The sequence below is a fragment of the Crinia signifera genome, chromosome 9 (genome assembly GCF_055691185.1).
Source record: "Crinia signifera chromosome 9, ASM5569118v1, whole genome shotgun sequence".
In the NCBI taxonomy this organism is placed as follows: domain Eukaryota; kingdom Metazoa; phylum Chordata; class Amphibia; order Anura; family Myobatrachidae; genus Crinia; species Crinia signifera.
This window is the reverse complement of record NC_139225.1, coordinates 34,349,492-34,364,792: the sequence shown is the minus strand read 5'-3', so window position 1 is coordinate 34,364,792 and position 15,301 is coordinate 34,349,492. Positions and strand designations below refer to the sequence as shown.

The 15,301-nt window shown below is 49.6% G+C and overlaps 1 protein-coding gene across 6 annotated transcripts in view; it reads right to left on the bottom strand.

The window, feature by feature from the left end:
* Positions 1-15,301, bottom strand: part of LOC146035379 (uncharacterized) — a 99,137-nt gene that overhangs the window by 68,493 nt on the left and 15,343 nt on the right. For 5 of the 6 annotated variants that reach the window (XR_014460628.1, XM_083158783.1, XM_083158785.1 and 2 more), the window contains exons 2-3: positions 3,086-3,159; positions 63-233 (exon numbers count right to left, since the gene is read on the bottom strand). Coding sequence is in view for 5 of the 6 variants with exons in the window: in XM_083158783.1 (XP_083014909.1) it covers positions 63-233; positions 3,086-3,152 (238 nt within the window). In the remaining variant the exon portion in view is untranslated. Of the gene's footprint in view, positions 1-62; positions 234-3,085; positions 3,162-15,301 lie in introns of all 6 variants that reach the window. The other variant, XM_083158784.1, reaches the window with a different exon arrangement.

Below are 15,301 nucleotides of genomic sequence, written 5' to 3'. Positions count from 1 at the left end.
CTTTGCAGCTGATGGCCACTCAGGCTTGTACTCTAGTTTTACATTTTATGGGTATGAATTACCTGCTAGGAACATGTTCTCTTCGCTGTCCGCCACACTGACCATAGTCCCCCCAGAACCGATGCATACGTCATGTGCTCTAGCCCATTTCTTTGTGTCTGCTCCGGTAGGGAAGTAAAAGGTGTAGCACTTGGACCGGAATATGGACTGCTGGGTGTAGACACTACTGGTAACTGCAAGAAGAATTAATTAAAGGGTTTAAATCGCTTTCTGGGCCTCCTCATATAATACAGTAGCTATCGAACCAATCTAAGCTAATTAACCATTTGCGTGGCAAGTGAATTTACTAAAAATAGGTGTGCAAATTGCCAAGCAAACATTTGTATTCATCATAATGACCTGTAGAAATGAATTGTGTGGAAACCTCCAACTTATCTGCGCAAATGTCTTAGGCAGCCACGGATGGGATCACCTCATAGGTGTCCCCACACCTCACAGAAGATACGCAATAGGATTTAGTGTATAAATACACAGGTTGAGGAGATCCCTTCACCGGCGCACACCAAGAGAATAAAGGAGAGTTACGTCCCTGATAGATGGATTACGCTCCTCTTCTCCGCCTCCGAATCGGGGATAGGCTCACAGGTCCCGAATTACCCCTTAGCTTAATCTCGGGTACCTTTTTCTTATTCCTGTATAACAAATCTGCCTCCTCGGTGTTAACCGTGGATTTTGCAGACCAGGATAAAAGGCACAAAAATATCCAATAGTGAAGTAAATTCTTTTAATGACATATAATAATAAAACAGGCAAAGACAAAAATAACACACCATAAAAGTATTGGGCCAAAGTACTGGTGGGGTGCAAGGTGGATAATTACCCTTTTGGTAGAGAACTGGGTTTAGGCAGCTCTCATAGATCGCATAAGTATCCAAAGATTTCAAAGCAGGTACCGGTACACCTTCATCGAAGTCCAGGGATATAGGTAACAAGATCCACACTGCTCGCCAAACAGGATACTAATTGGGGCCCCTCCGACGCGTTTCCACCTCTACTGAGGTCTTTATCAAGGATGAAGGTGTACCGGTACCTGCTTTGAAATCTTTGGATACTTATGCGATCTATGAGAGCTGCCTAAACCCAGTTCTCTACCAAAAGGGTAATTATCCACCTTGCACCCCACCAGTACTTTGGCCCAATACTTTTATGGTGTGTTATTTTTGTCTTTGCCTGTTTTATTATTATATGTCATTAAAAGAATTTACTTCACTATTGGATATTTTTGTGCCTTTTATCCTGGTCTGCAAAATCCACGGTTAACACCGAGGAGGCAGATTTGTTATACAGGAATAAGAAAAAGGTACCCGAGATTAAGCTAAGGGGTAATTCGGGACCTGTGAGCCTATCCCCGATTCGGAGGCGGAGAAGAGGAGCGTAATCCATCTATCAGGGACGTAACTCTCCTTTATTCTCTTGGTGTGCGCCGGTGAAGGGATCATAATGACCTGTAATGTTTACTTTTATATAAGAAATATAATCTTTTTTTACACAATATTTGAATTTATATAACAAATGTGAGCGAGGCTAGCATTTTTAGTGGATACTTTGTACGTCTAACACGGAGATTAACGGATTAATTTGTGAAAAATTAATTATACACTGAAATAAATTCCTGGCACTCTGCCATATAATCTTATTATGTTACACCCATGACCCACCCTTTATGAGCCTGTACATCTGTTCCAACAATATTATCAACTATTTCTACAATAAATGTCCTGTCTTTAAGTTTATGCTGTCTGGCCCCCAGTGGTAGAAAGTAGAAACTTTTTCTCAGTGGTTCTGACATCATGCGCCACCAAAAATGGGCATGGTCACATGTTGTTAGGGGGCGTGATGACACAAAACTAGGGGAGTGGCTACTCTGTGCAGCTACAATCTGCACAGGGGCAGGGGGAGGCATTGCTTAAGGAGCAGTGGCCAGCAGAAATGGCTGCAGGGAAGGGGGGCTGGTTGTGATGTCCCCCATCCGCACATGAGGGCCAGATGTACAGATGTACTAAGCTTCAAAAGTGATAAACTGGAAAGTGAAAAAATATCAGCCAATCAGCTCCTAACTGACTCCTGACTGGCTGGTACTTTGTCACTATCCACTTTATCACTAGTTTGAAGCTTAGTACATCTGGTCCTGGCCCATTTCTTCTGCAATCTGATCGCAAAGCTGCATTTTTTCTCAAATGGACAAAACTATGCTGCACTGCAGGTGGGGCAGATGTAACATGCAGAGAGTTAGATTTGGGTGAGTTATATTCTTTTTGTGCAGGGTAAATATTGGCTGCTTTATTCTTACACTGCAGTTTGACACCGAAATCTAATGCTGGCCACACATCAGACCAACTTTCCTCCAGCCATATAACTAGTTTAATTATGTGGTGAGGGACAAGATTTGCAACTAGTTGTCGACATATTTTGGGACTGACAGCCACCAGCATTGTTTTTACTTATTACATTGACCATAAATAAATGTAATTGGTCCTGGACCACCAATCCAAGTCACCCCAGGGTGCCACGACACACAGATTGAGAACCAATGCTTTAAGAAGTTTCTCTATATAGACCAGGGATGGGGAACCTTAGGCCCTCCAGCTGTTGTTGAACTACACCTCCCAGCATGCCCTGCAACAGTTTTGCTATTTGGCAATGCTAAAACTGTTGCTGGCAGGGCTTAAAGATATCATGCAGAGGTGGGAGAACTAATTTCTCTATGCCACCTAATTACCTCCCCTCCCCTACCCCCATTAGGAGATACAGGGCCAGTGGTAGGGTTTTTGGCATCCCCCTTGCAAACTAGAATTTTTTTCTGTACGAATTACTGTGCAGGGCCAATGTGGAGGCAAAAATGTTCCCCCTCAGCATTAGGGGTGGTGGAACTCAGTTCCACCCCGTTCCCCCCTCAATTTAACCCCTGGTTGCAGGGCATGCTGGTATGTGTAGTTCAACAACAGCTGGAGGGCCAAAGGTTCCCCATCCCTGATATAGACCATGCAGAGTTTGTTTGCTCATGTACGCTGTGTGATTTCATTACCGAGGTTCACGCCGTAGAGCAGCATGAATGCAGCACTCAGCTGTGCCGGAGCGCAGAGCCTCCTCATCCTGACTCTAGAAATACAAACACAAAAGGAACAGTTACAGACTATTTGCAAATCGCCATAACACAATTGTCACCTGTGTCTTTGTTGTCTGGAGAAAAGAAAGGGTGGTCTGGATTTCCTTTTTTTATGTTTCTCACATGAGGGAATATGTTATGAGTCGGTATGTAGATCAAGGGTAGGGGGGGAGTATTATCGAATACTTTGTATGGTTCTTTAATTAAAGTAATTGGAGGTTTGCATCAATCTGGGAATTTAATCCTTAAACTTTTCCAGACAGGCGCATTCATGATAAGTCTCAAATTAGCCGAACCCTCAGAGACAGTCACAGTTCACAATAAACATCTTGATCTATCTGGTTCTTCTAGGGAGAGAATAAAGGTTTCCCATTTCGAGTAAAAAGTGTGTGTGGATAAAAGGATTCCCGTTCGTACTGAACGTCTATCAAACATGAGGAGTTGGAACAGTTCTGATTTAAGTTCAGTTACAGAAGGAGCTGTCGGCATTATCCAATGGATCAGGATGAGCTTCTTCACTAGAGTCAATATAATTCTAAGTAAGGGAATATTTTTAGAAAAGAGTGGAGGACGAGACCAATTGGTGAAATTTAGACATACACATGCTAAATCTATGGTTACATTAATAGAGAATAAGGAGTTTATGTATACTATTAATTCATGCCAGAATTTTAATATCTTAGAGCAAGACCAGAAACAGTGGAAGAATGTAGCGTCCCACATCTTGCATTTACAACATTCTCCCGAGGCACTTGGGGCCTTATTTTGGTTCACTCTTTCTGACAAAATACTTCTTAGATGGAAAAAAACATGTGCACTGCAGGGGGGCAGATGTAACATTTGCAGAGAGAATTAGATTTGGGTGAGTAATTTTGTTTCTGTGCAGGGAAAATACTGGCTGCTTTATTTTTACACTTCAATATAGATCTCACTTTGGCCCTTATTCTGGTTGGTGCGGCCAGAGCCGCACACGGTGCTCTGGCCGCACAAACCAATCCCCGCCCACACTACGGATCGCCACGGCCGTCCGTACACGGACGGCTGGCGATCCGCACGAAAATGGTGGAGGCGTACGCCTCCACCATGGTGGGAGCTGCCCCCTGCATTCGATGGTCGTCGACCATCGAAGGCAGGTCCGCACGCCCCAGCAGCTCCCGCAAGCTGAGACCACACGGACAATCGTCCGTGTGTTAGCTTGTATGGGGGCTGAAAGCTGACATCCGGCGACGTCAGCTTTCCGCCCCCATGAGTTGCGTCATACCCTCATTACCATGCATACGCCCCGCGTTTGCATGGGAACGCCCATGAAACGCGGGGCGTACACATAGGGAAATGAGGGTATGAAGCCCCTCACGCCCCCTTTGCGGCGGACGAAATACGTCTGCGGCGAAGGGGGCTGCACATGCGCAGATTGACCTCTGCGCATGTGCAGAATAAAAACATCGGCGGTACGGCCGCACGCGGGCCGTACCGTCCGAATTAGAATAAGGGCCTTTGAAGTAAAAGCCCACCCAAATCTAACTCTCTCTCTGCACATTTTGCATATGCTCCCCTGCAGTGCACATGGTTTTGTCCATCTAAGAAGGATTTTGTCAGAAAGAGTAAACCAAAATAAGGCCCTTGGAGACATATATTTACTCTGAGCTGGAGCGATATATATATGGGGTTTATAACTTTGTAGTGTACTTCTTGAAAATAAGCCGAACGGAGTGTTTTAATTATTTTTGGGAACTGTTTAAATATCATGTCAGGAGAGGTGATTCCTGGTATGTCCGACTTCCAAGTGTCGCTTAATTGTTCAAGGTGATTTGTTGGTATTTGGTAAGTGCGTCAGAAGAATATTATATAAGTCTGAGACTCTGAATTCATGGCAATATAAAGTCGAGAACAAGGGTGTTAACGGTTCTGTGTGTTGCATGTATATCATTTTTGACATGACTGGTAAGATGTAGTATCTGACTTGTAGATACATGAAAAAATGATTAAGTGGTAATGTATATTTGTCTTGAAGGGTTGAATATGTAAAAATCTTTCCTCCTGGGTCAAACAGTTTTGAAGCTGTCTAACCCTTTTTGGTACCAAAGTGAATACGAGGAGTTGAGCATGGAGGGCGGGAAATTTGGGTTGCCCCAAATTGGAATGAATCGGGTTATTTCCGGATTCCTGTTCAATTTCCGATTCAACTGTATCCACGCATCATACGTATGTCGAAACAATATATGATTAAGAATAGAAGAAGGTATTAGCTTTGTTGGGGTGTGGAGTAAGGCACTGGGGGAGTATGGGTAAAATAAAGACATGTCCAGGAGGCAATCGGTGTATGTTGACCTGTCATATAAACAATCTGATATATATCGGAAATGGATCGACCAGGCATATGAGCGGAAATCTGGAATTTTCAATCCGCCATTAGTTATTGGGTGAGTTAATTTATGGAGGGACATCCTCTGCCTCTTCCGACACCATAGAAACCTGGACATCTGTTTATTTATCATCTGTAGGTCATGTTGGTGGATTGTACATGGAAGCATTTGAAGGAGATAAAATATCTTCGGAAATACTATATTCTTCAAGATGGCTGCCCTGCCTAATAACGAGATAAGGAGATTTATGTTCTTACCTGTTAAATCCTTTTCTTCGAGATCCATAGGAGACACAGGGCTTACGCTGGGTATAGGTGGTGATGGACCTGGCAGGCACCAAACGGGATAAACAAAATCCTAAGCCTCCGGGAACTGGGCTCCTCCCCTCCTATACCCCGCCCCCGCCTCAGGCCACCAGTTTTTTTTAAATAAACAAGCCCAAGGCAGGAGCAAAGAGAGAAGGAAGAAAACATGCAACATACAAGGCCACACACAAAAACAGGCCTAACCTAACCGCAAAATTTTTTAAAATGCAGTGAAAAGTATAAAAGCAGGCGCGTCAGGGAGGGATCCCTGTGTCTCCTATGGATCTCGAAGAAAAGGATTTAACAGGTAAGAACATAAATCTCCTTTTCTGTCTCGAGTCCATAGGAGACACAGGGCTTACGCTGGGACGTCCTAAAGCAACCTCTCAGGGGTGGGGACGCGCCTGAGCCGCGCTAAGGACACTCCTTCCAAAAGCAGAGTCCCCGGAAGCAAAGGTGTCAAACGCGTAAAAGCGCAAAAAGGTACTGGGGGACGACCAAGTAGCCGCCCTACACAGCTGCTCCGCAGTAGCCCCACCGCGGACAGCCCAAGAAGCACTAACCGACCTCGTGGAGTGAGCCCGAATCCCATCTGGGACCGGAAGGTCAGAGTCCCTATAGGCCTGGCGGATGGTGGATCTGATCCACCGAGCCAACGTCTGTTTAGACGCCGGCCAACCTCGCTTGTGAGCAGCGTAAAGGACAAAGAGAGCATCTGATTTACGAACTGACTTCGTACGCTTTACATAGATGCGAAGTGCGCGAACCACATCCAAAGAAGATTCTGAGGCTGATTGCTCAGGAGACCTGAAGGCAGGGACCACAATCTCCTGGTTGATGTGGAACCTCGAGACAACCTTAGGCAAATGAGAGGGGCGAGTTCGAAGAACTGCCCTGTCTGGATGGAAGACAAGATAAGGGGAACGCCACGACAGGGCCGACAAGTCGGACACTCGTCGAGCTGAAGCAATAGCTAGCAGGAAAATAGTTTTCCAAGTGAGCCATGGAAGATCAATCGAACGCAACGGTTCGAATGGAGGAGACTGTAGAGCCTGGAGAACCAGGGAGAGGTCCCACGGGGCCACCGGAGGGACAAACGGAGGCTGTATTCGGATAACCCCCTGCAGGAAGGTACGAACATCCGGTAGTAGCGCCAGTCTTCTCTGAAACAGGACAGACAACGCAGAGATCTGCACTTTTAGAGAAGAAAGACGTAAACCAGCTTCCAAGCCCGTCTGCAGGAAAGATAATATTCTAGATAGCCTAAAACGGCTGGGATCCAGCCCCCTTGTCGCACACCAAGCAAAGAAGGCTCTCCAGATCCTATAATAAGCACCTGCTGAAGACGGCTTACGTGCTTGAAGCATAGTCCGGATTACTCCTGAGGAAAAACCCTTTGCCCGCAAGAGGGACGTTTCAAGAGCCACCCCGTCAAACGGAGGCGGGGCAGATCCGGGTGCAGGCAAGGACCCTGACTGATGAGATCTGGTCGTAGAGGAAGATGGAATGGTAGGTCCATTGCCATCCCCAGGAGATCCGCGTACCAGGGCCTCCTGGGCCAATCTGGAGCGACGAGGATCAAGCTTCCTCCTTCGGCCTTGAATTTGCGAAGGACCCTGGGAAGGAGAGATATCGGGGGGAACACATACATTAGATGAAATGGCCAAGGTGCCGATAGAGCGTCTGTGAGACAGGCGCCTGGATCTCTGGTGCGAGACCCGTACCTCTGGACCTTGCGGTTGTGACGAGTGGCCATCAAGTCCACTTCCGGAGCTCCCCATCTGTCCACGAGCAGGTCGAACACGTCTTGATGAAGCGACCACTCCCCGGAGTGGAGGGTCTGGCGGCTCAGAAAGTCCGCCTCCCAATTCAGTACCCCCGGTATGAATACTGCCGATATGGCCGGGATGTGTTTCTCCGCCCACTGGAAGATGCACCTGGTCTCTGCCATGGCCCCCCGGCTGCGAGTTCCTCCCTGGTGATTGATGTATGCTACAGCCGTAGCATTGTCCGACTGGACCTGAACAGGGTGACCCCGCAGCAACGGGAGGGCTAGACATAGGGCTCGGTATACCGCCCTTAGTTCCAGGCAGTTGATGGAGAGCTGGCTCTCCCTTGCCGTCCACAACCCCTGGAAGGATCTCTGACAGGTGACTGCCCCCCATCCACTCAGACTGGCGTCTGTCGTAAGAAGTACCCAGTCCTGGATCCAAAAGGGGCGTCCCATCTGTAGGTTTCGGGAGAGGAGCCACCACGTGAGGGACAGACGTAGCTCCTGGGAGAGGACAATCCTCTGCGCCCTGATGAGACGGTGTGACCCGTTCCACTGGGTCAGAAGCTCCCACTGCAGCGGGCGGGAGTGGAATTGGGCATATTCCACCATCTCGAAGGTGGAAACCATCGAGCCCAAGACCCGCATGCAGGCATGAATGGAAACCGACCGGTGTCTGAGAAGATCTCGAATCCTGGACTGGAGTGTCTGAAGCCTGTCCTCTGGCAGGAAAACCCTCTGAAGTCTGGAATCCAGGAGGGCTCCTAGATGGACCATCCGTTGAGATGGAAGGATAGCAGATTTTGACCAACTGATGATCCAACCGTGACTTTGTAGAAGGGACACTGTCCTGTGGATGTGGTCCTGGAGTTCCTCCGGAGACTGAGCCAGCAGCAGAAGGTCGTCTAAATAAGGGAGAATTCTGACCCCTTGACGTCTGAGATGTCCTGCCATGACTGCCATGATTTTCGTGAATACACGAGGGGCAGTTGAGAGACCAAAGGGCAGCGCACAAAACTGAAAGTGCTCGCCCAGTAGAGCAAAGCGCAGGTACCGCTGGTGATTTTGGCGAATGGGGACATGAAGGTAGGCATCCTGGATATCCAGGGATGCCAGAAAATCTCCCGGTTCCAAGGCCAGTATGATGGAGCGTAAGGATTCCATCCGAAACTTCGGAACCCGGAGGAACCGATTGAGAGATTTCAGGTTCAGTATTGGTCGATAGGCCCCGCTGGGCTTCCGAACCAAGAACAGGCTGGCATAGAATCCTAGACCCCGTTGCGATGGGGGAACCTGTACAATGACCCCCGTTCGAAGAAGGGACTGAACGGAGTCCCTGTGGGCACTTGCCTTGATGGGATCCTTTGGTAGATTGATGGAAAAGAATTGAGAGGGAGGGCGATGGCGAAACGTGAGAGCATAACCTCGCGTGACATCGCGGACCCAACCGCCTGTTGTTGTGTCCCGCCATGCGGTGGAAAATCTCAGCAGACGACCTCCCACCCTGGGGTCCCCCAGGTGGAGGTCCGCCCCGTCAGGCAGACGGCTTGTCTGGCTGCTTGGGCTCGGGGCGACGGGTAGACCAGGCCTGACGTCCTCGCTGTTTAGGCGGTCTTGAAGTATGAGGCTGTGATCTTGGAAATGGCTGACCCCGTGCCCTGCCCTGAGGTCGAAAGGCCCGAAAGGAAGTAGCACGAGGTCGCGGAGCCGCTGTAGATGGCAGGAAGGCAGTCTTTGAAGCCGCTACTGTAGCCACTATTTTGTCCAGTTCTGGGCCAAAGAGGATAGTCCCAGTGAACGGCAAAGCCTCCAAAGCCCTTTTGGAGTCAGCATCCGCCCGCCAGGAACGGAGCCATAAAGCCCGTCTTGCTGCAATGGCGGAAGCCGAGACCTTGGAAGCGAGAACTCCCGCATCTAGGGCAGCTTCTCCTAAATAAGCTGCAGCCTGTTGGACCCTGCCTGCTAAAGGTAAGAGTTCCTCCCGGGGTGTACCCTCAGATAGGCCCCTGACGAGGGAGTCTGCCCATTCTGAAAGCGCCCTAGCGACCCATGCTGAGGACAAGGCCGGTCTAGCGACAGCCCCTGCATGCGAATAAATGACCTTTAGGAAATTTTCTAGCTTCCTGTCGGTGGGGTCCTTCAAAGAAGCGGTGTTAGGAATGGGCAAAGTAGAAGCTCTTACCAAGCGTGCCACATGGGCATCCACTGGAGGTGGACTTTCCCATTTAACTCTGTCCCCCGGGGGGAGGGGATAAAGAGTGGGAAATCTTTTGGGGAGCTGAAATTTACGATTAGGGGTAGTCCATGCTTCCTCCAAGATATCCTCCAGTTGATCGGATCTAGGGAAGAAGGAGGAAACCTTCTTTTTACGTTTAAAGACCGGGCCCTTAGACACCGGGACTTCATCCTCTGCCAAGTCAAAAGTTTCTCTGACAGCCTTAACAAGGGCCTCCACATCTATGTCAGGAGGAGGGGGGTCCTGGGGGTCCTGGGGATCTGTAGCAGGGTCAGCGTCGGGAGGGTTATAACCCGTATCCCCCTGATCAGAGTCTGTGTCTGTGTCAGTGTCCCCTAAAAGCTGAGGAGGGTCGTCCCTGAGCAATGCTGGGCGCTTAGCCGGTTGTTTGGACAACATTTGTTGTAACCCCTGAACCGAGGCCGTTAGGGAGCTAACCCAGGGAGGCTCCAACATGGGGGGTAAAGCACTCTGGGCTGAAGCGGGAGGAGCCGCCTGCGGAGCAGGCTGCGCAGGAGGAGCAGACGTAAGGCGGTCCACCAGCTGCGACATGACCTGGGTGAGGGACGAAGCCCAAGCCGGCTCAGTAATAGATGAGGCGGCTGAAGGCTGCTGCTGACGCCTATGACAGCATGCGCAAAGGCCATCAAACACTTCGTCATGTGTTGACAAGCCTGCAGCACAGGAAGTGCAAGTGCGCAGCAAAGGAGCTCCCCCCTCCTTAGGTGCCTTTCTGGACATGTTAACCTGAGGCACACTACAATCTCCACAACCCTATAAGGTGTGAGAAGTGGCTGAAGTGGCGCTGCAGCACAGGGGGTGTAAGGTTACAGCACTTACACACAGCACTTATACACAGCAGAGCATACAATGCACAGAAAAATAATAAATGCAGCAGCTCTCACTGACCAAAGCCCCAAGGCTGGCAGGAGGAAGCTTGTATAGCCTGACCTGTGGAGGAGAGGTATACAGGGGATAGCCCAGTGTCTCCGGAGGTGCAGCAGGCAGCGCGGCTGAGGCAAAGATGGCTGCTCCGCGTCCTGTGCAGGGAGGGAGAGGGCGGAGGAAAGCCTGCGGCGGGAACTCTGTCAGAGAAGGCGCCAGCAGACCCGGGGGAGGGGCTAACGGAGTGAGTCTGCCTCCCCCTGCTGATACTGAAGCCCCCAGGGAAAATGGCCGCCCGCAGCATCAGGCAAATAGCGGGGATCCCTCTAGGGATTGACCGCTGCCTGTGCTGCGCTCCGTTGCCTGATACCCTGGTGGTCTAGCGGGGGAACGAGCGACCCGGTCCCCGCCCGATCAGCACAGTCCAGCGGTCCCCAGCCGCCGGAGCTGTAAGCCGCGATAGGCGCCTAGCGCCTCTTACCTGCTCCCAGCTTCCGGCTTGCGGCTGTGGGTCCCGCTGCGGAGGATCCCGGCCGAGGTCACTCACCCAGTCGTGGTGCTGCGGCCGCCGGCGCTGGGAGTCGTTGGGGCGGCAGCGCGGGCGTCTCACAAGACGCCCAGCGCTGCCTGCCCTAGTTAAAATAAAAAATAAAAACGGGCTGCCAAAGGCAGCCCCCCGTTTCAAAGGTGCTGCTCCTGCCGCACCAAACGAAAAACTGGTGGCCTGAGGCGGGGGCGGGGTATAGGAGGGGAGGAGCCCAGTTCCCGGAGGCTTAGGATTTTGTTTATCCCGTTTGGTGCCTGCCAGGTCCATCACCACCTATACCCAGCGTAAGCCCTGTGTCTCCTATGGACTCGAGACAGAAAGGTGTATTTGCCCATCCTTCAAGTTGGGTTTTAATTTTTTGAAGTAATGGATTGAAGTTAGTTTTATAGATATCTAGTGGGTTCGGGGTTATAAGGACACCAAGATATTTCATTTTGGATGAGGCGATGCTAAATTGACTGAGAGTTGCGTGTGACAAGATCTCCTTTGGAAGGGGAATTAATGGTAGTACTTCAGTTTTATCAATATTAATTTTGTATCCTGAAAAAGAACTATACTCTTTGATCATAGACATAATGGCGGGTATAGATGATAGGGGATGGGATATGAATAGAATCATATCATCTGCGAAAAGTGCTAGTTTGAGTTCTATTTTTCCTACTCGTATGCCAGTAAATGCCGGGGTTCTCTTGGTTTATTTAAAAGCAAAGGTTTATAGCCCTTATTTCATTTTCATTGTATAATTAGCGCATTCATGAAAATTGTTAATTTTGGAGCAATTACATTCCAACCGAATAAACTGGCCCTTTGGAATATTGGAAATCCATCTATATAGATCAGGCATGTCCAACGTTGGCCCTCCAGATGTTGTGAAACTACACATCCCAGCATGCTTTGCAATAGTTTTAGCATTCTCTAATAGAAAAACTGTGGCAAAGCATGCTGGAATGTGTAGTTTCACAACATCTTGAGGGCCAACGTTGGACATGCCTGATATAGATGTTACTGCGGGGGGTCAATGTATGTGTTGTAGTCAGATGGTTTTATATAAACCGATGTTTCCAATTTTCCATTTTCGATCGAAATTCTTAGGTCAAGAAAGTTCACCTCGATTTTACTAGCTGAAAAAGTTAATTCAATGTTAAATGTGTTTGAGTTTAGACGATTAATGAACAATTTTAAAGATTCTTTATCCTCCTCTATTCTCCCCTCCATATAAATATCACATCATCATTGACCTAAGAATTTTGAGCGAAAATGGAAAATTGGAAACATTGGTTTATATAAAACCATCTGACTCCAACACATACATTGACCCCCCCCCCCTCCCCCCCCCCCCCCCCCCCCCCCGCAGTAACCATCTCATTCTCTTCTGGGAGTTACAATGCTGAACCACTGCATCCAGCATACTGTCAGTGGTCTAGTGAGTTGGGTGTTACAGGGATGTGGATGGGAGCAGGGACTGCTCGCTGACATAATACTGATAGTGTGTAAACACGGGGCGATACGGCTTCCAATGTTGCCGATTATAGTGAACATCGGAAGCCATATCGCATGCAAAACGCATGCTTTTTTAGGACTTGCGAGCCCGATGCGCTGCTGATGCGCGCTCCTGTGAGATGCGAGTCCCGGTACGATCTGATTGTATCGGGAAACGCATCTCACAGCCTATCCTGCCATGTGTACACACCTTAAAAGAGATGATGATAGATTTCCGCAGGGTGTGCACCAGAACCCGACTCCACAGATACACCCGGAACGGGTGCTCACTATAACAGCGCACAAGGCATCACAAACCCATCAGATGTTGTGGCTGACATCTGCCATGTGCCTCCTTCTGTTCCTACATTCGCCTCCTCCTGTTCCTAGAGCTGCCTCCTCCCGTTCCTAGAGCCGCCTCCTCCTGTTCCTAGAGCCCAGGTACCAGAAGAGGCAGTTGGCTTGTGGGTTGAACCTCCCTCCCTCCCTCTATCTACCAATATGAATATATAAAAGGGGTGTGTACAGGGTAGAAAGTGCCTTAAAGTCCAGGACATTATTACCCCCTTGTTCGTACACTTCATCTCATCACATGAAGCAGACTCCGCTATTCGGTGCTAAACCATTAAAGACACATTATATTATTTATTTATTAACAGTTTCTTATATAGCGCACACATATTCCGCAGTGCTGTACAGAGAATATTTCAACATTCACATCAGTCCCTGCCCCAGTGAAGCTTACAAGCTATATTCCCTACCACATGTACACGCACACACAGACATTCTAGGCTTAATTTGTTGGGAGCCAATTAGCCTACCAGTATATTTTTGGATTGTGGGAGGAAACCGGAGTACCCGGAGGAAACCCATGCAAGTACGGGGAGAATATACAAACTCTGCACAGTTAGGGCCATGGTAGGAATGGAACCCATGACCTCAGCGCCAGTGGCGGAACTCCCGGAGGCAATGGAGTCATCTGCCGCCGGGCGCCAGCCTTAAAGGGGGCACTGGCTCTATTGCCTCCTGGGAGTCCAGCCAGAGATTCCACAGCCCCTGTGACGAAAAGTGCCCCAGCGCAAAGGACCTTGTTCAATAGGTATGCAAGGGGCGGGGAACACTGCACCGGTCCCCGCCCCTTGCATACCTAATGAGCGGGTTTCCCACAGCGCCGTGATTCAGCTGCAGCATTACTACCAGTAGTAGCACTGCACGTCCGTCCCTCGGCTCCCACTCCCCTCAATTGAACCGAGATTCCCCACCACCAGAAAGCCCCGGCGCAGCTACAGTGAGCCCCAGCGCAGCGCCACAGCTACACATGGCAGGGAACCCTGGCATCGCTACACACGGCCAGGAGTTCCCAGTGAGTCCCAGCACGGCAGCACTGTTGCAGGGAGCCCTGGTGCATCTGCGCCACTACAGTGAGCAGGCAGCGATACACCCGGACAGAAGTTCTGCCGCCCAAAGAGCAGAAAGAAAACCCTCTTCTGGAGGTACAAGCGCCGTATGCATGAGAGGATTTAAACACTTTCAAATCCCTGCACTCCCTCTCATTCTCATCCTCCACCCCCCTTTCCTTCTCTACCCCTGCCCCACTCCTCCTCTGCCGCCCCTCACGTCTTCTAACCCCACTCATGTCTTCTACAGCCCCTCAAATCCTCTACTCCCTACCCTCTCACCTCGTCTACCTCTGCCCTCTCCTCTGCAGCCCCTCACATCCTCTTCCTCCCCTCACCTAAGCCCTTCTGTACCCCTCCCACTCCTCCTCTGTCACCCCTCTGTCCTTCTCCACCAGCTCTCGCCTCCTCTAGCCCCATCTTATCCTTTACCCTCCCCTACCTCTTTTCCTCCCCCCACCCCCCCCCCACTCCACTCTCTAAAAATTTGCTATAGGGCCCTCACAGCACTAGTTACGCCCCTGCAAGACTGCATAGTCACCCCAGCTACGCCCCAGCCGTCCCTGCTACATTGAACCCCCTCTCTCACCAATCAGCCAACTTTACTATATCCCACTGCTCCTCACCTAACCCCCAGCCAGCACTTCAGTCACACTGCCGCTCACACTCAGTCACACTGGGGCCCATAAATGTCTAGTTACGCCTCTGCCTCTCCCCCTGCCTTCCCCCTCTCACCCTGAGCCCCTCTTACCCTGCGTCCCCCTCTCACCCTGCACCTCACCCATAGTCTCACCTATAGTCCTATCATTACTGTATTTGTATGCTGTGTTACTTATACAGGCAAGGGAATGGCAACATAAAAGCACAGTGCTGTCTGGACTGTTTATTATTTCTATATACTAACCGTCAATGTTACCATTCCCTTGCCTGTATCTATCCGGTCGTGAAGGGCACCCAAGACATTGTACGACATATATATATATATATATATATATATATATATATATATATATATATATATGTCTGTACGGCGGCACTCTGAAATAATCACACTCAGGCTGGATTTAAGCCAACGTTTCAAAGCCGTGTGGCCTCTTTATCAAGGTGCAGGAGAGCCTTAGTGTGATTATTTCAGAGTGCCGCCGTACAGAC